The sequence below is a fragment of the Carcharodon carcharias genome, chromosome 6 (genome assembly GCF_017639515.1).
Source record: "Carcharodon carcharias isolate sCarCar2 chromosome 6, sCarCar2.pri, whole genome shotgun sequence".
NCBI lineage: Eukaryota > Metazoa > Chordata > Chondrichthyes > Lamniformes > Lamnidae > Carcharodon > Carcharodon carcharias.
Genome location: NC_054472.1, coordinates 173878126 through 173897964, shown reverse-complemented (window position 1 = coordinate 173897964; position 19839 = coordinate 173878126). Strand labels below are relative to the sequence as shown.

The window sequence follows — 19839 nt, the reverse complement described above, 5'->3', positions numbered from 1 at the left end:
ATGTTTTTTTATGACAGAGTTGTTTCTTTAGTTTATTGTATTGAGGATCAAAAATGAAAAGCAAATGAAAAGCAATCAGTTAATTTTTATGATTATGGTTTCCTCTAATTCACCTTATGTATCCATGTAAGGCAAATATCTTTTAATTTTGATATGAAAGTTAGATGAAGTTACCAAAATCAAATGCACATTCCTTGGTTTAGAATCATAGAAGTAGAAGCATAGAATTATACAGCACAGAAGGAGGCAATTCAGACTAATATGCCTGTGCCGTTTCTTTGAAAGAGCAATCTTTCCCCATAGCCCTGCAATGTTTCCTTTTCAAGCATCTATTCAATTCCCTTTTGAAATTTGTTATTGAATCTTCTTCCAGTACCCTTTCAGTCAGCACATTCCAAATCATAACACCTTGCTGCCTAATTTCTCCTTACCTGCTCTTTGGTTCTTTTGTCAAATATTTTAAATCTGTGACGCCAGGTTATCGATTCTTCTGCCGTTGGAATTCTTTTTTCCTTAATTACTTTATCAAAACTCTTCATAATTTTAAACACCTCTATTAAATCTCTTAACATTCTTTGCTCCAAGGATAACATTCCCCCCTTCTCTACAATTAAACCATTGTACCCCATATGGTGAGGATCTATAGTCTTCAAAATCATTTGAATGAGGGGTAAGTTGTTTCTTGGATAAGCCTATGGTTATCATTGTGCACCTAAAACTGGAAAAAAAAGAATGCAAATGCATTATGGATGCATATAAAAATTGAAATGGAGATACTGATGGTGATTATTATTCACAATGGAAAATGTAGTCCTGTTGTGAGCCAGACAACAGGAAAGCCATGAATTGTAAAGTTCAGCACATATTGATTGGCAGTATTACAGTTAACTGGTCATTTGATTTAATTATAATTTCTTACTGGGAACTTATTATTGGATTTTTGTTTTATTCCAGGACACACAGGCCGCTTACTGAAAACCTTGTGCTTTACAAGCCTCACCTTTCTGCTGCTGCATGCCTTGTTTCAAATTACAATTTACAGCCTCCAAGTTAATGAAAAAATCAAGCCAGGCTTTAATTGTAAGTACATTCCTTTCTGTTCCTTTTCATGGGTTGTGACAACACCATGTACGTAATGATTTTTTTCACAGTGGTGATAAAGGGTAAAATAAGGAGCTATGCTTCTTGGTCTGGATGTGGAGTTAGGTGCAAAGCAATTCAATATTGCATATTGTGATTTACTGCATATATTTGAAATGTGTATTAATTTGTATTGTTCTATTAAAATATAAAGCGTCATCTGCAGAAGAGATGCATGTAAATAACATAGAATCATTTAAGGGGAAGCTAGGAATACACAGGGTAAAATTTTTTGCTCAGCGGGTGGGTGCGCGCCCGACCCGACTGAGCGTCAAATGATGCATCATGATGATATTTTGGTCGGCGGGAATGCTGCTGACAATTAAAAGGCCTAGTAAGGCCATTAAAAATTTAATTAAAAGAAGTTTTTTGCTGCCTGTCCAACCTTACGGTTGGCGGCAGGCGAAAAGGCCAAGCGGCCTTTGCACTTTTTTTGGCAACCTCATCCGTGGGCGGGATGAGGTTTCCAAAAGGAAATAAAAATAAAATAAAAGCTAACTTTTCATTAATAATATGGCCCTGCTCATGTGACAGAGTCATATGAGGGGACATGTTTCATTATGTTATTTTTTTAAATTATTTTTTCATAGTGTGCACTGGCATGCATGCGTGACGCTCACCCAGCTCGCCCCCTATCCGCACAGGCAGCGCTTAGTGCTGCTGCTCGTGTTTCATGCTAGGCAGGCCTTAATTGGCCCACCAGCGTGAAATTGCCTTCTGGTGCCGATCAGCTTCCCAACTGCCCCCGCTAAGCCTTCCTAACACGAGTGCAATGCTGCCCACAAGAGAGAGGAAAGGACATAAGATTATGCTGATAGGTTTAGATGAAGTAGGTTGGGAGGAGGCTTGAGTCGCAACAGAAACATAGGACGGAGATGGGGCCAGGGTCTTAAACTGCGGCAAGCCATTCAAAAGTCCATTGACTTTGGTGGGACCGGAAAATCCTGCCTGAAGGATGGGCCGTAAAATTCTGCCCATAGACTAATTGGAACAAGTCACTTGTTTCCGTTCAAATTCCATGTAACCTGTAAAGGTTTAATTCTAGAGCATGATATGTAAAGAATAACCAGTGACTAGCCAATGCATATCATCTTTGTTTCATTGTGAGAAACATTCTGTGAGGTGGCAAAGCCCTTCCAATGAAATGAAAATTGGATGCATTTTAAAAAGGTTGGGCAATTTGTTCCACTAGATTATATCCAGGCAGTGAAGACAAAAATACACCTTGATAAGTTTTAGTAGATACATAAATACGTAGGATTAGACCATTCAGCCGCATGATGAAGGTGTTCCCACAATGCTGTTAAGTAAGGAGTTCTAGGATTTTGACCCAGGGCTGATGAAGGAATGGCAATATATTTTTAAATCATGGTGGTGTTTGACTTGAAGCGGAACATGGAGATGGTGGTGTTCCCATGTGTTTGTTGCTTTTGTTCTTCAAGGTGCTAGAGGTTGCTATTAAAGAAGCCTTGGTAAGCTACAGGAGGGTATTTTATAGGTTCAACACACTGCAGCTACAGTGTGCTGGTGGTGGAGGAAGTGAATATTTAACGTAATGGATAGGTTGCCAATCAAGTCATCTGCTTTGTCCTGGATGGTGTTGATTTCCTTGGGTGTGTTGGAGCTCACTCATCTGAGCAAATGGGGAGCTGTCCTAACCAATGCCTCATAGGTAGTGGAAATGTTTTGGGGAGTCTGGAGGTGAGTCACTCACTGCAGAATACCCAAACTGTGACCTGCTTCTGTACCACAATATTTATGTGGCTGGTACTAGACTGTCTCTCATTGGAGATGATCATTATCTGGCACTTCTGCGGCTTCAAGGAACAGAAGTCCGGCTTACCTAGTCTATTTCCCTTCAACACTGTCCTGGGATGTCTGGGCTTGTCTATGGTTGGGCTAGCCTGACCTGTTGGTTGGGAGGGGAGTGGATTAACCTGGTTTGCCCTCCCTGAGACTTTTGCACTTGACACCTGGCATTGGCAGCCTAAAGGTCTCAATCAAGAACAACAACTTGTAGTTGTATAGTACCTTTAACAAAAGCATTCTGAGGCACTTCACAGGGGTGAAGACCAGAGGGCATAATCTCAGAGTCAGGGGTCACGCATTTAAAACAGAGATGAGGAGGAATTTCTTCTCTCAGAGGCTATTAACCTGTGGAATTCTTTATCGCAGCAGGCTGTAGAAACTGGGTCATTTAGTCTATTAAAAAGGGAGAAAGACAGATTTTTAATCAGTAAGGGAATCAAGGATTATGGGGGAAAGGCAGGAAAGTGGAGCTGAGGACTATCAGATCAACCATGACCTCATTGAATGGCGGAGCAGACTCGATGGGTCGAATGGCCTACTTCTGCTCCTATGTCTTATGGTCTTATGAGTGTTATCAAACTAAAACTTGATATCAAATAACATAAGGAGATATCAGGGCTTGTGACCAGAAGTTTGATCAAAGACATAGGCTTTAAGGGACATCAAAAAAGGAGGAAGAGATGGAGAGAGATGGAAGAGGTTTAAGGAGGCATTTACAGAGCTTAGGGCCTTGGCAGCTGAGATGACACAGTTGCCTATCATGGAGTGATTAAAATTGTGGATGCTTAAGAATCCAAAATTGGGGGAGCAAAGATCTCTCAGAGATACGAGGGACTGGAGAAAATTACAGAAGTAGGGAGGGGAAAGACCATGGATTTGGAAACAAGAAAGATAATTTTAAAATCAAGCACAGCGGTGATGGATGAAAGATCTGGGGGTGAGTTAGGGCACAGTGAGCAGAGCTTAGGATGACCTCAAGTTTACGGGGGGCAGAACATAGGAGGTTGGCCAGGAGCATATTGGAATAATCAAATCTAGAGGTAAGAAAGTCATACATTAGGGTTACAGCAGCAGATGAACTAAGACAGGGGAGGAATCAGTCATGTTACAAAGATGGAAAAGGACAGTCTTTGTAATGGCACCCATAAGAAGGTCATCTTGGGGTCAAAAACAGCAACAGGATTGCAAATGATCTACTTAAGCCTCAAACAGTTCCAATCATTGAATGCTTAGAGTGGAGAAGGGGGCCATTTGGCCTTTTGCATCCTTGCCAGCTCTCTGCAAGAGCAGCTCAGTTAGTACCACCATTCTACCTTTTTATGTAGTGCTGCAAAGTTTTTCTCTTTGCATAATCCAATTCTCTTTTGAAAAACTTGATTAAATCTGCATCCACCACATTCTCAGGTAGTGCATTCCAGATCCTAATCACTAGCTGAGTAAAAAATCATTTTTCTCATGATGCCTTTTGTTCTTATGCTTTTTATCTTAACTTGAATCCACGGTTCTCGATCCTTCCACTAATGGGAACAGTTTCTCCCTGTACTCTGTCCAGACCCCTCATGATTTTGAGCACCTTCATAAAATCTCCTTTCAACCTTTCCTTCTCTAAGCAACATAGGAATATAGGACTTAGAAGTAGGAGTAGGCCATTTGGCCCTCCAAGCCTGCTTCATCATACGCTAATATTGTAGTTGGTCTGATTGTGGCCTCAACACTTTTATGTCAGATCCCATAACCCTTGACTCCCTTGTCTATCTAGGAAGAAAATTCCACATACTAATGACCTTCCAAGAGAAAATATACTGTGTCCTCTAGTTCTAGTGTCCCCCACAGAAGGAACATCTCCTGATATCCACCCTATCAAGACCCCTCAGGAACTTACATGTTTCAATACTCCTCTCGGGCTATTTTATCTGCTCCACTGCTCTTACCCCTCGTGTGGTTTTATAGGAGCAATCATCTGGTCTGCCACTCTGTCTTCCTTCACGCTGTTTTGTCTATTCCGCTGCTCTCCCCTCTCATGCTACCTTATCTGGTTCCCCACTCTCTCCTCTTGTGCTGCTTTATCTGGTTCCCCATTCTCTCCTCTTGTGCTGCTTATTCTGGTCAACCACTCTCTCCTTCAGGCTGCTTTATCTGGTTTGCTGCAATCTCTTCTCACACTGTTTCATCTAGTCTGCTGCTCTCCCATCTCGCGCTGCTGGTCCACTACTCTCCTCTCTCACTATTTTATCTAGTCTGCTACTTTCTCCTTCCGTGCTGCTTTATCTGGTTCCCCACTCTCTCCTCTCGTGCTGTTTTTTCTGGTCTGCTACTCTCTCCTTTCACCCTACTTTATCTAATCCGCCACTCTCTCATTTCATGCTGCTTCATCTGGTCTGCTATTCTCTTCTCGCACTGCTTTATCTGTACTGCCACGCTCTCTTCATGCTCTGTTTTATTTGGTTTGCCGCACTCTCCTCTCATGCTGTTTTGTCTGGAGTGCCGCTCTCTCTCCTCTTGTGCTGTTTTATCTGGTCTGCTGCTCTCTCCTCTCACGCTGTTTTATCTGGAGTGCTGCTTTCTCCTCTTGTGCTGTTTTATCTAGTTTGCTGCTCCCTCTCTTGCGCTACCAAAGAGAACAATCCCAGCTTCTCCAATCTATCCACATAACTGAAGCTGCTCATTCCTGGCACCATTCTTCTAAATTGTTTTTGTACATTCTCTAATGTTCACATCCTTCCTAAAGTACGGTGCCCACAATTGGACACCAGTTGAGGCTGCATCCTTGTTTTATAAAGGTTCATCATAAATTCCTTCTCTATTTGTAAAGCCCAGGATCCCATTTGGCTTATTAACCACTTTCTCAATCTGCCTGCCCACCTTCAATGATTTGTGCACAAAAGTCAGCAGGACCTCACCTCTGCCTCTGTTGTGCAGCGAGAATCAGTCATGGCCCATGGTAGCATGGATTTTCCGGCCACCCACCTCCATTTCAGCCTCTGCCATGCTTCAAAAATTTGGCTCAATAAATATATAAAGGGATAGAGATAGATTAAGTGAGTGGGCAAAAATTTGACAGATGGAATATATTGTGGGAAAATGTTAACTTATCCACTTTGGTAGGAAGAATAGAAAAGCAAATAAAAATACATGTAGAGAGACTACAGAATTCTGTAGTAAAGAGGAATCTGGCTGTACTCGTTCATAAAAGACAAAAAGTTAGCATGTGGGTACAGCAAGTAATTAGGAAAGCAAATGAAATGTTAGTTTTAGTTGCAAGGGGGATGGAGTATAAAAGTGGGGAAATCTTGTTACAGCTGTGCAGGCTGTTGGTGAGACTAGATTAGATTACTGTGTCATTTTGGTCCATTATTTAAAGGCAGTTCAGAGCAGGTTCACTAGATTGATTCCTGGGATGAAAGGGTTGTCTTATGAGGAAAGGTTAAGCGGGTTACATACTCGTTGGAGTTCAAATGAATGAGGGGTGATCTTATCGAAACACATAAGATTCTGAGCGACTTTACAGGGTAGATGCTGAGAGGATGTTTCACCCCTTGGGGGAGTCTAGAACTGGACACATAATTTCGGAATAAGGCATCTCCCATTTGAGGCAAAGACAGTAAGGAATTTCTTCTCACAAAGTTGTGAATCTTTGGAATTCTCTGACCCAGAGAGTAGTGGAGGGGTCTCTGAATATTTTTACGGATAGTCAGATTTTTGAACTATAGGTGAGTGGGGAACAGGCAGGAAAGTAGAGTTGACACCAAGATCAGATCAGCCGTGATCTTATTGAATGGCAGAGCGGGCTCAAAAGATCACATTGGTCTACTCCTGCTGCTATTTCTTCTGTTCTTATTTATATTCTGTTGTGTCATAGCTTTAAAATTTGTCAATAAGGTGCAATTTTGAAATTTGCAGATGACAGAAAACTTGGAAGTGTAGTAAACTTTAAGGAAGATAGTAATACACTTCAAGAACACATAGACAGTCTGGTGGAAATGGCAGACAAATGGCAGAGGAAATTCAACATAAAGGTGTGGAGTAATACAGGCTAAAGGTGATGCAATTTTAAAGAGAGTGAAGGAAGAAAGAGACATTGGGGTGTTTTGAGCACAAACCTTTGAGGGTGGTAGGACAAGTTAAACAAGGCAATTAAGAAAATACATAGGGCTGAATTTTTAGCTTGTCAAACGGACATGCACCCAACCCGACCAAGCGTAAAATGATGCGTGATAACGTCGGACTAGTGTCCTGACGTCATCGCGCACTCACGCAATATTTCGGTCGATGGGCACGTGCCGGAGTTGGCAGCGTGCCCGCCGACAATTAAAAGGCCTACTATCATTAAAAAGGTAATTAAAAGAAATTTTTCACTGCCCGTCCAACCTTATGGTTGGCGAGCAGGTGAAAAGGCAAGTGGCCTTTGCATTTTTTTGGAAAACTCAATCATAGGCAGGATGAGGTTTCCAACAGCAAATAAAAATAAAATTAAAATTTAAAAATTTAATCAATAATAAAATGTTTTATAACATTTTTAACACCTTTATTTTTACCTTGAAAACTTCATCTTCCTGAGGCAGCTCTGTGCCTCAGGGAGCTTTACCAGCACACATCTGCGCGCATGCGCAAAGTTCACACTCGCCCTCCTCCCCCTGCCCACACAGGCAGCGCTGAGCACTGCTGCTTGTGATTCACACATGGGCCATGGGCGGGTCTTCATTGGCCTGCCAGCGTGAAATCGCGGTGCTGCCCCGATCGCGGGCAGCAGGCAGCTTCCCAACCCCAGCTATAGTATTTTGACCAATTCTGGGGAACTGAAAGCCATGAAAGCTTTGCAGAGATATAGAAGAGATTTATTAGAATTGTTCACGGGATGAGGGATTACAGCTACATTCATACTCTGGAGAAGCTGAGGTTGTCTTCCTTACAGCAGAGAAGAGGAGATTTGATAGGGGGTGTTTAAAATCTTGATGGGCTTAGGTAGAGTGACCAAAGAGAAACAATCTCCAGCAGCTGAAGGGCTAATAACCAAAGCCACAGATTTAAGGTGGTAGATACAGATTCAATAATGACCTTCAATAGGGAATTGGATAAATATTTAAAGGAGAAAAAATTACAGGTTAGAGCAGGGAAGTGGGACTAACTGGATTGCTCTTCAAAAGTCAGTGTTGGGACCTTTGCTCCTCCTGATATATATTAATGACCTTGACTGTAGTGTGCAGAATATAATTTCAAAATTTGCAGATGATACGAAGATTGGAAATGTTGTCAAGTGTGATGGGGATAGTCCTGAACTTCAAAAGCACATAGACATGTTGGTGAATTGGGCAGACAAGTGGCAGATGAAGTTCAATGCAGAGAAATGTGAGGTGATTTATTTTGTCAGGAAAGATTTGGCGAGACTGTATAAAATAAAGGGCAAGCCTCTAAAGGAGGTGCAGGAACAGAGAGACCTCAGTGTATATGTACATAGGTCATTGAAGATGGTAGGGTATGTTGAGAAATCAGTTAATATAGTATCTTAGGCTTTATTAATAGGCACATTGAGTAGTAGTGTAAAGAGGTCATGTTGAACTTGTATAAGACACTAGTTAGGCCTCATCTGGAGTATGCATCCTGTTCTGGGCACCATACTTGAGGAAGGATGTGAAGGCATTGGAGATTCACAAGAATGATTCCAGGGATAAAGAACTGGAGCTATGAGGATAGATTGGAGAGGTTGGGACTGTTTTCCTTGGAGAAAAGAAGACTGAGAGGAGACTTGACAGGGGTATTCAAGATCTTGAGGGTTATGGACAAGGTAAATAGTGAGAAACTATTCCCGCTCAAGAGAGCATCATGAACTTGAGGGCACAGATTCAAAATAATTGGCAAAAGGAGTAAATGTGATGTGAGGAAAAGTTTTTTCACCCAAAGGGTGGTTGGAGTCTGGAGTAAACTTTCTGAAAGGGTGGAGGAGGCAGGTTCAGTTGAGGTATTCAAAAAAGAATTGGATTGCCATCTGAAAAGAAAGAATGTGCAAGGTTATGGGGATAAGGTAGGGTAGTGGGACTAGGTGGAATGGTCTTTCAGAGAGCTAGTGCTGGCTTGATGGGCCAAATGGCCTCCTTCTGCACTGTAAAGATACTGTGACTGTGAAGAGAGTTGGCGTAGACTTGATGGTGCTAAATGGCCTATATCTGTGCTGTACTATTCTATGGTTCTATGAATCTTGCTCATCTATTTCCTTCTCACTGTTTGGAGCTCTGTTGAAAACTTCCAACAATGTAACAGCTCCCCCTTTCTTCCATCCTTCTATAGAAATTTATAATCCCAACATCACAGTCTTTAACAGCCTTTTGAATTACTCCTGAGTTTTTGCTTTGCTTATGCTATCCAGAAGACCATTCCAGTGATCCATAATCACTTTTAAATAAGTTTTGTGTGACATTTATCCAGAACTAGCCATTTGCCAGATTCTTTAATGGTTTGTTGAAGGTATTGCATGCAAAAACATCTAGGGGAGAATTTTCCACTCATTGGGCAGGCAGGCGGGCACCCGGCGGAAAATGACATGCAATGATGTTGGGTGAGCGGCCCAATGTCATTACGCACTCGCGTGGTATTTCGGTCGGCATGCACGCTGCGCGTGCCCGCTGACAATCAACAGGCCTATTAAGGCCATTAAAAATCTAAATAAACTAAATGTTTCACTGCTTGTCCAACCTTATGGTTGACAGGCAGGCAAAAAGGCCAAGCGGCCTTTTGATTTTTTATGAAACCTCATCCATGGGCAGGATGAGGTTTCGATTAGTCATTAAAAAAATTTAAAAAATTTTCAAACCAATTTCTAACATGTGACAGAGGGGACATGTTTTTTAACATCATAAAATCTTTTAATTTATAAAAATCTTCACACTTGCTCGCATGCACAAATTGGCCCACCAGCATGAAATTGTGGTCAAGCGATGATCATGCTGGTGGTTGGCTTCCCAACCGCTCCCAATCGCCCTGCCGCGCCCGCCCAACGAGGGGAAAATCCTCTCCGTAGTATTGGGCTTAGTTTTTTTAATCAAATGCATGTTGAAGATTTTATACTCTATACAGCTTCAGGCCTGTTAGCCCAATTGAGCATTTTGATTATTGAAAATATCAACGGATTTCCTGTGATACTGCTTACAGTGATTTGGGTGACCTGACAATTATGGTTTTGCTTTTCTGTGGCTCATTCGTTCTTGCTTTTCTTTCTCTACATTTCTGTTTCTCATTGGCTTCTCTTCCACATGTTTGACTTTAAGGGCTGTGGTGCTACAGCCCTTCAAATCTACTTGTTTCCTGGTGACTGACCCTCAGCAGATCTTCTGAGTGAAGTTCATATGCAAGTAGTTGATAAGCTTCTGGCAGTATTTCCAATGCCTGCCTCAAGTGGAGGAGAGAAAACAACTCTGGTGCTTATCATTACGTTCTAGATCAGGCTTTTCCAACCTTTTCACACTGGGGTGGGGGGTGGGGGGTGGGGGGGGGGGGGGGGGGGGGGGGTGGGTGCGTGGTGGGCACGGGGGGGCACATTTCAATTTTTCTCATACTCAGGAACGAATGAGCAAATTTCGGAATGATAAGATTTGGCACAACATTAAACACGAATATCAAAAAAACAGCTGAAAGCTGATGAATGCAAAGAAACAACTTGCTGAGCACAACAAAAATGTCAAAACAATGAACTGATAATTTTTAAAAATGAGTAATAAATAAAGACAACCATTTAGAGCATGAAAGGGTGAGAATTTGTGTGTCCAGTTCACTCCCAGGCTCAGGGTGTTCACTCACTCACACTCACCCATTGTGAGAATGGATGAGACTGTGTGTTGGTGTGTAGGGGTGAGGGTGAAGGGTGAATAAGAACCATGAGACTGGGAGGGAGCCAGACACTCACTCCCTTCCCTCTCACCTCTCCCTTTCACACACATACACACACACATGCACACACACATACCCACACACACACACATACCCCATACTCACACTTCTCTCACTCACACTCCCCCCTCACACACTCGTCCCCCTCTCACACACTCAACCCCCCACTCACACACTCACCCCTCATGTACATACTCCTAACACACACTTACCTCTCAGAAACACATACACACTCACACTTCACATACACACTCTCATTCCTCACACACAGTCACCCCTCAACACACACACACACTCACTCTTCCCACCCCCACCACACACACACCCTCCTCACACATACAAACATACACTCACAAACACACACCTCACACATACAAACATACACTCACGCACACACACTCTCCTCATGCATACAAACACACATACACGGATATTTACAGTACAAATGAAGTCAGTAATCCACATGGATGGGTGTTCAACTTTCCAGTTTTGCTAAGAACAATTGGATCATGCCTTAACAAACAATTTTAGCTGAAAATCCACTTACTGCATAGTTCAGGAATATTGTCAGAGAAGAATTTTCCCCCCATTATGGGGCAAGTTCAGGAGTGGGCGCGTGCAGGCATGCCTCCAATTGGCCTCCCCAATTGGGGGTGTGCCACCATTTTACATGGGCAGGCCTTAATTGGCCCGCCCAGCGTGACGTCCACCAAGAAGTGCTATGCACTCCCTGTGCAGGTGGGGGGAATCCCTCAGCTGAGAGTGCGCTCTTTTGTGCACGCGGCTCCCTGAGGCTAAGTGCTGCCTCAGGGAGATCGGCGCCAAATTCAAAAATAGCCAAGCAGAAAAATAAAATTTCCCCGACATGTCCCCTCATGTGACACTGTCACATAAGTTGGGACATGTCCATCACTTTTATTCAAACTTTTATTAAATTTTTAAAAACCTACATGAAACCTCATCTCGCCCGTAGATGAGGTTTCATGCTTTTTCTGAAGCTCACCAGGGCTCCTGGCCTGCCCGCCAACCTTAAGATTGGACGGGCAGGTCCATTAACTAGTTTAATTCATTTTTAAATGGCCTCAATTTGCTGTTGACAGGCCGGCGGGTGTACAGTTGATGCAGCTGCGCCCCCGCCAATAACGCGGCATGACGGAGTTCCGCCCAACGTCATCACGTGTCATTTTACACATCGGCGAGCGGGCTCCGCCCCCCACTTGCCAACCTCAATATCCTGGCCTCTGTGTGTGAACCATCTATCCACCCTCACTCACCCACTCTCATTCACTCACTCACTCATCCTCATTCTTCACTCACCCACCCTCACTCTCTCACTCACCCATCCACCCACATTCTCACTCACCCATGCTCATTCTCACTCACTCAACCACCCTCACTTTCACTTACCCACCATCACTCACTCATCCTCACTTACTCACCCACCCACCCTCACTCACTAAATTGGAAGATGTAGGGGTGGTACGTGCAATGAGGGCAAAAAAGAGACCTAGAGAGAGGCCTGACGCTTAGCAGAGCCCAAATCTGGGTCAGGGAGGGGGTCGGAGAGCCCGATGTCCTAGAGTCTCTCTCTATCTTCACAGACTCACAGTTGCTGGTATTCGCTGTTCCTCCAATCAGAGCATGTTTTTGTTCCTTGTGTGCTGCTGATAGATCCTATTAGCAGCAAATGTGGGAGAAGCGTGGCCTGTGATTGGATGAGCAGTCCCCTGCAGAAATCTTTAACCTCACTGACCCGCCTAACCTGCACTCCAGAGGCCACACAGAGGGGCTTTGCGGGCTACAATCCAGCTGTGTTCCATGGGTTGGGCAAACCTGTTCTAGATTCATCTACTGGTGAAAATATTATGAATTAGTTGATTAGTTGCTTTCCTATGTTTCGGCAGTCAGTGCATGTTAGAAGGACTCCATTTGCTGTATAGCATTTTTGGAAATCCTGAGGCTGTGAAAGGCTCTCTATAAATGCAAATACTTCCTCGTTTGGGTTCTTTGTATTTGACAAATCAGCTGAAAAGATAGTGGTTACTTAAGCTGATCACAATAGCGTGACAGGCGATTTAGGGTGACATTTTGTCCTGCTTGGTATGATATGTCCATTTGGTGTAATGTGGGCTATATGCAAAACTTTAAACTTTATAGGTATGTTACAATAAAATGTTAATTAACAAAACAAAATCCTCTTTAGTTCAGCCAACTTCTCCAGCATCATCAATATTTCAATATTTCTTAGTCATGCATTGATGTGGTGAACAAACTTTCTAACATTAACTCTTTCTCTCCACAGATGCTGTCAGGCCTGCTGAGTTTTTTCAGCAATTTTTGTTCTTGTTTCAAATTTCCAGCATCCGCAGTATTTTGCTTTTAAACTTTATAAGGTCTCACCAGTCTCCGTGTTTTAACATTTTAGGCATACACATCGTCCACTTTCAAAACCACAGAAAGTTAATTTGATGATCTTTGTATTTTACTATATTTAAAGTCTAAAAATGCTCCTTTTTATTATCAGTTTTGGAAACAATAGTGTCTTTTAGAATTACTTGGGCACTTGTTCGTCATCATTTCTCTTGGGATCTGTAAAGCAAATTGCTTTGCACCAGCAAAATTTTATGAAAACAAGTCTCCATGTTTAACCTTTCAGTTAGAGTATAGCATATAAAAAGGTATATTATGTAGCATAGAATTTGGTACAGATAAAAAGCTGGGTGGAATTTTCCGTGATCCCGGCATCGGGTGTGTTCGGCAGCGTGAGCGGACATATGGCGAGAAGGCAAAAAATTGGTTTCACGACATTGTGAAACCAGTTTGTAATCATTTGCTCTGCCCGACAATGGCTGGCTGTGTTCCCCACGGTCAGACATCAGGAATCTCATTGTAGCACATCTGCATATTATTATAAGGCCAGCCGGCTGGAATCATCCCACCACACTGGATCATCCACCCATGTCAGCGGGAAAACAAGTGTGATGTGCAGAAGCCAGGGCCTTGCTCACATAGTGGACATCCGAGGAGCAGAAGATGCTGGAGCCCTACAGCAGCGGGACCATGGAGGAATGTCCATGGCATGCTGGGTGGATTCTTATGGACATGGCTTCACCGCAAAACAGCTCACGGAAGGTGGAAAGTCACCGATGACGGTCAGCTCACAACGGATGTTGGTCGAGGTGGTGGAGAGGAAGGTCCAGCTGTGTTTGGGAGATGGAGATGTACCAGGGGGTGGGAGAGGAAAGTCTAGGATCAATTGGGAGAGGAAGAGTTGTCGGGAATGGTGAGGGAGGTAAGAAGGTGTCACAGCGTGGAGATTGGGAGGGGGGGAATTAGGATGTTGGGGGGACGTTGGGAGGGGGGACTGAAGGTGTCAGGAGATGAGGATGGGAGGAGGGAACAAAGGTGTCGGGGGGGCCATTGGGAGTGGGGGAGCAAAGGTGTCGGGGGGAGGTTGGGAGGGAGGGAACAAAGGTGTCGGGAGGGAGGTTGGGAGGAGGGGACGAAGGTGTCAGAGGAATGAGGTTGGGGGGGATCAAAGAAATTGGGAAGAGGTTGGGAAGGGGGGAGGGACTATGGGGGAGGAGGGAGTAACAGGGAGAAAACAGAAATTGGGGAGGTACGTGTAATGGGGGTGGAAAGTGTAAGGGAAAGAGTTCGGAGGCGGGAAGGAGCCAAGGAGAGGAAGAGTGCGGAGAGGGGAAGGAGTCCAGGGAGAAGAGGAGTAAAGGTGGAGGAAGAAGTAAGGGTGGAGGAAGGAGAACAGAGAGAGGAAGGAGTAAGGGTGGAGGAAGAAGAAAGGGTGGAGAAAGGCATTGGGAAGGGGGAAGAAGTGAGGCTGGAGGAAGAAGGAAGGCTTGAGGAAGAAGTAAGAATGTCTGAACAAGTCAGGAAGTGGGAAGGAGTAAGGGTCGAGGAAGAAGAAAGGATAGAGGAAGGAGTCCGGAGAGGGATGTCCAGGTGAATGTGCAAAGGAGGGCTCTGATGAGTCCATGACTGTCTCCTGAGGGGGAGGGGGGGAGGGGGTGGGGGGAGAGGATGGGGGTGAATTGAGGGTGGGCATGGCATAAGGGTATGGTGAGAATGACTGGGGGCAGAGCAAGGCAGTATGGTAGAAGGGTGAGGGTGTGATGGTATTGGTAGAAGCGACAGCGAGGTGGTTGCTGGGGACTGAGAGGCAGACATGGCCCTTGGGGTTGGGAAGGAGGAGATTGGGGAAGTTAATATCATTGGGGATGGGATTTTTGGGAAGGAATGTGCACGTTCACCTGGACATCCCCAAAAGAATAGGGTTGTGGCTGGTTGGTCGCGGGGGTGGGGGGGGGTGGGGGTGGGGGGGTGGTGGGGGGGAGTGGGGGGCGGTGGGGGGGAGTGGGGGGCAGTGGGCTGGGGTGCGGGCGGTGAAAGTTGAGATCACGGGGGGTCGACAGTGATGAGGGAAAGGAAATGAGTGACTTGGGGAAGGGAAAGAACAAGGGAGCACAAAAAAAAGTGGCAGTACCATACTTTCCAAATCTAAAGTCAAATGAGAATCATAGTGGGCGAGACCAGGTGCTGAATGGGATTGTGATCAGTGCGTGGGTGGAGATGCAGGTCAACTCAGGCAGTCAATTGCAAGTGATACCCAGCAGGCAACATTGAAAATACTCAGGGCGTTGAGATGAGTGTGATGTGGGAAGGATCTGTGTGCATGGGAGAGTGCTTGCATGAGGCTCCAAAAGGCCCTGCCAAACACACACTCCTCCCTTCAGAATCGTGGCCTGGCTGCATGCATCTGAACTGCTAGTCGCGGTTGGAGGGGTGGGGGAGCACGTGGGATGCAGTGGAAGCACTCGCAAAGCCTGACAATGAAGCTGAAAGACACCATTACAAATTATTCAGTGAAAGTGAATATAGTTCCAAATTGTAAAGTCACAAAACGTGCCAACCATGAAACCAACTGTGATCAAAATTTCTTAACTTTTGAATGCCTTAGTCTTCTAGTTGCTGCTCTGACATCCGCAGCAGGGGTGGAGACAGCCTTTGCAATGGTTGGCTCTGTTGCCCGTGACGTCTTCGGCATGGGTCCTTTGGACAGCTGAGGTCTTGGGTGCCCTGGCTTGCTTTGACGGTCCAGCTGCTCTCTCTGCAGTGATGGAGGATGAGGTTCAGGGGGTCACAAGCAAAGGGGACTCAGAGGGAGTGTACAGCCTCTGGGATTCCTGAGTGGATGACCTAGGGGCGTCCAGCTGCCCATCCACCTCCCTTCGGGTACCCGAGGGCTCTGGCCTGACTCCTTGAGGGGAAGGAGCGCCTAGGAGGGAGGTTGAGGTGCCAAGTTTCCCTCTTGGGTTGCCACTGCAGGAACTCACCCGTAGCTACCGTGATGGAATGCAGGCCTGCACACATCTCCCCGTTCTGCTGGACAAGGGTCTCCCTGGTGTCTGCCATCCTCCCCATGGAGACCTCCATACAAGCACATGTGGACACCACTTCATCAGAGAGCAGATGGGCAAACTCCTCCAATTCACATGCAACTCTGTTGAGAGCTTCCAACAGCTCTGCGTGATGTTCTCCCACCTTCTGCTGACTATCCAGGATAAGTTGGAAGGCCAAATCCAAAAGTTCGTCATCTGACTTGGACCTCACAAAAGCCTCTTCCCCAGCAGTCCTCCGAGTGCCAGGGAGCTCGGCTGAACCTGCCTCCTCCTGCTACGGACCCGTGTCCATGCAGTAACCATCAGTTTGTGAACTCGAGCCTGCTCTAGATCTAGATCCCACCAAGGTATGTATCTCAGCGCTGGTGGATGACGTGGTTAAGTGCTGTGATGCTTATTTTTAGCTCTTCAATGAAGGAGGAGTCCTCTTGGCTGGAGGTGACGATGTGGATGGAGCTGAGGGTCTGGCTGGCTGAGGGTATTAGTTGCTTGGCAGAGCTCCCTGTGAACCAAAGTAGAGATAAACAGTGCATGGCAGCACAGTCAAAAGCAGGAGAGAGAGAACTCACATTTGTGTTGAGAGAGGGATGACGTGGTGCAGGTTCTCACATGGGAATTCGCCGATGACCTCACTGTTGCTACAGGCACGGTCCACATCCTCACCAGTCAGCTCGATGGCATGCTCCTCAAATTGAGTGAGGGGCCCAATGTGGGCCATTCCAACCCTGGTCTAGGACCTCTTCCTGCTGTTGTAAGCCACCTTGTCTTGCCTGAAAACAGATGGACAGAGTGTGAGTAGGATACATGGCACTGCATGGAATGTTTGTATGGTGAGTGGAGCCATGGACAAGATGAGAATGCGAGCTCCAGGGTGTATGAGCCTTATGGAGATGTGAGGGTGTGTGTGAGAGCTATTAGTGTTGTCCCTTGATGTGTGAGCTCCCTGTGGATGTGTGATGGGTTTGTGAGTGTGTGAGTTGAGAGTGACGAGAAGAGTGACATTCATTCTGTTGCAGCACTGGGTGACTGTGCTCTTTTGCAAGGCATTGGTGCTGACCACTGCTGCCACCTCCTTTCATCCTTTCATGCTGGATTAGTGATTTTGCTGCCTCTCCTGTGGCCAGAGTGGGTATAGAGGACATCACAGCGGGCCTCCACTGCGTCCAAAAGGTGCATGACACCTCCTCCTTATCAGAAAATGAACCATCATAATTCTAAAAGATGGCTTCATTTTAATAACCCGTCTTGTACCATCTTCTACACTTATTATATTATTACATTACCAGATGCATGCATTAACATAACAATTATATATATATACATATATATATATATATATATACATATAATATGTATATATATATATATATATATATATATATATATATATACAAGCCCTTGGTATCAACAGAAATCACTCCAGTCCAGTGTCCAGGTTTTTTTTAAATGTCTCAATTTCCTTTAAGCTTCACACTCTTGGTATTGCAACAGCGAACAGATTTTCTCTTACAGCAATATGTATAATATGTAGATTAAATGGTTGTAACAATAGACTCCATCTGAAAAGCCTTGCACTTTTGTCACGAAATTTGTCCAAAAACTTCAAAGGATTATGGTCTGTATAAACAATAGTTTCTGATGAATTATTTGCAACATAAATTTCAAAATGCTGCAATGCTAACACCAAACTCAAAGGCCAGAAATTTCCCTCCATTTGGGGGGTTGTAGGGGGCAAGTGAGGGCGGGCGTGAACCTGATTGGCGCCCCCGATCAGGTCTGTGCCGCCATTTTACATGGACGGACCAATTAAGGCCCGCCCATCGTAATGCGTGACCGGAAGCACTGAGCACTCCCTGTGCGGGCGGGGTCGGGGAGGATATTCCCTGAGTGGTCCCCTGTGCTCTTTCACGCATTCACGTGAAAGAGTGCAGAAATCTCCCTGAGGCACGGATAAAATAAAGGATTTTTAAACTTTTAAAACATTTCCCCTCATGTGACACTACCACATGAGCTGGGATGTGTCAAAGAATAAATGTATACATTTTAATTAGATTTTAAAACAGTTCGTGAAATCTCATCCCGCCCATGGATGAAGTTTCATGAAAAATGCGAAGGCCGCCTGGGCTTTTCGCCTGCCTGCCAACCTTAAGGGGAAGCTCATTAAATTGAGTTGAGTTAATTAGATTTTAAGTGACCTTAATGGACCTTTGACAATTTGGCGGATGCGCAGCTGACTCGGCAGCGCGCCCACTGAACTGAAATCAAAACGGTGTGCAGTGACATCAGGAAACTCGCCCAACGTGACCGCGCATCATTTTACACGTCGGCGAGCGGGTCCTCTTCCCAGCTTGCCGATGGGAAAATGCTGCCCAATGATATCATTTTGAAGCATGAAATCAATTTCTTTTTGTACTTGTGATAACTTTGCTGGAGTTAATCTGTAAGGTTGTTGCCTCACTGAAGATGATATTTCTATACATACATCATATAAAACTAAATGTGTCTTTCTCAACTTATTTCCACAAACAGATTTGTATGACTGCAATAGCTTTTCCATATCACTTTGACACTTGCTTGGAAGGTTACTCAATATTGCATTTAAATTTTCAAGCCCCCGTCATTATCCAATTTGATTAGAGGATAATCAATTTCAGAGTCCTGCACTTCCACCTCTTTCTCCACCATCCACCATCACTCTTTTTGTTCCTCTTCCCTGTCAAAGTATTTTTAAGCATACTTATATGACACACCCTCTGCTTCTTTCTTCTATATGGACTATTTATTTAACAATTTACTTCACTCAATTTCTTGTCAATCCTGTAAGGCCCACTAAATTTTGCATTTAATGAATCCCCTAGTGCTGGTAACAAAACTAATGCTTTCTCTCCAGAAACAAAGCTGCGAATTTTAGCCTTCTTATCTGCTTTCAATTTCATCACTTGCTGTGAGATCTTTAAATGTTCTCTAGCCAATTCACATGCTCTGTTCAATCTTTCCCTGAAATTTGATACATAATCCAGGAGAGTAGTTTCTGAATTTTGACCCACCAATTTATCATGAATCAATTTCAGTGGTCCTCTTAACTCATCACCATAAACTACTTCAAAAGGGCTAAAAACCAATCAATGCATTAGGAGCATCTCTAATAGCAAATAACAAAAATTGAATTCCTGCATCCCAGTCCTATGTATAATCAAGACAGCATGCCTTTATCATAGTCTTTAAAGTTTGATGCCATCTTTCCAAAGCTTCTTGTGACTCCGGATGATAAGCTGTTGCCTTAAACTGTTTTATCACCAAACTGTTCATTACTTCCTTAAACATGTGACATGAAATTTGACCCCTGATCTGATTGTATTTCCTTAGGTAAACCATACATATCTTGTGAGAAATGTAATTAACTCCTCCATAATCTTCTTATTTGTAATATTTCTTAAAGGTATCACTTCAGGAAACCTAGTAGACACATCCATTATTGTTAACAAATACTGATTTCCACTTTTAGTCTTAGGAAGGGGTCCTACACAATCAATCATGACCCTGGTAAAAGGTTCTTCAAACGCTGGTATTGGAATTAAAGGCATTGGCTTAATCA

General features: G+C 44.3%; 1 protein-coding gene across 1 annotated transcript in view; it reads left to right on the top strand.

The window, feature by feature from the left end:
- The window catches only part of LOC121279061 (piezo-type mechanosensitive ion channel component 2-like), a 1076252-nt gene that overhangs the window by 370550 nt on the left and 685863 nt on the right, over positions 1–19839 (top strand). The window contains exon 3 of the mRNA XM_041189919.1: positions 955–1080. Within this exon, the coding sequence (XP_041045853.1) occupies positions 955–1080 (126 nt within the window). The remainder of the gene's footprint in view (positions 1–954; positions 1081–19839) is intronic.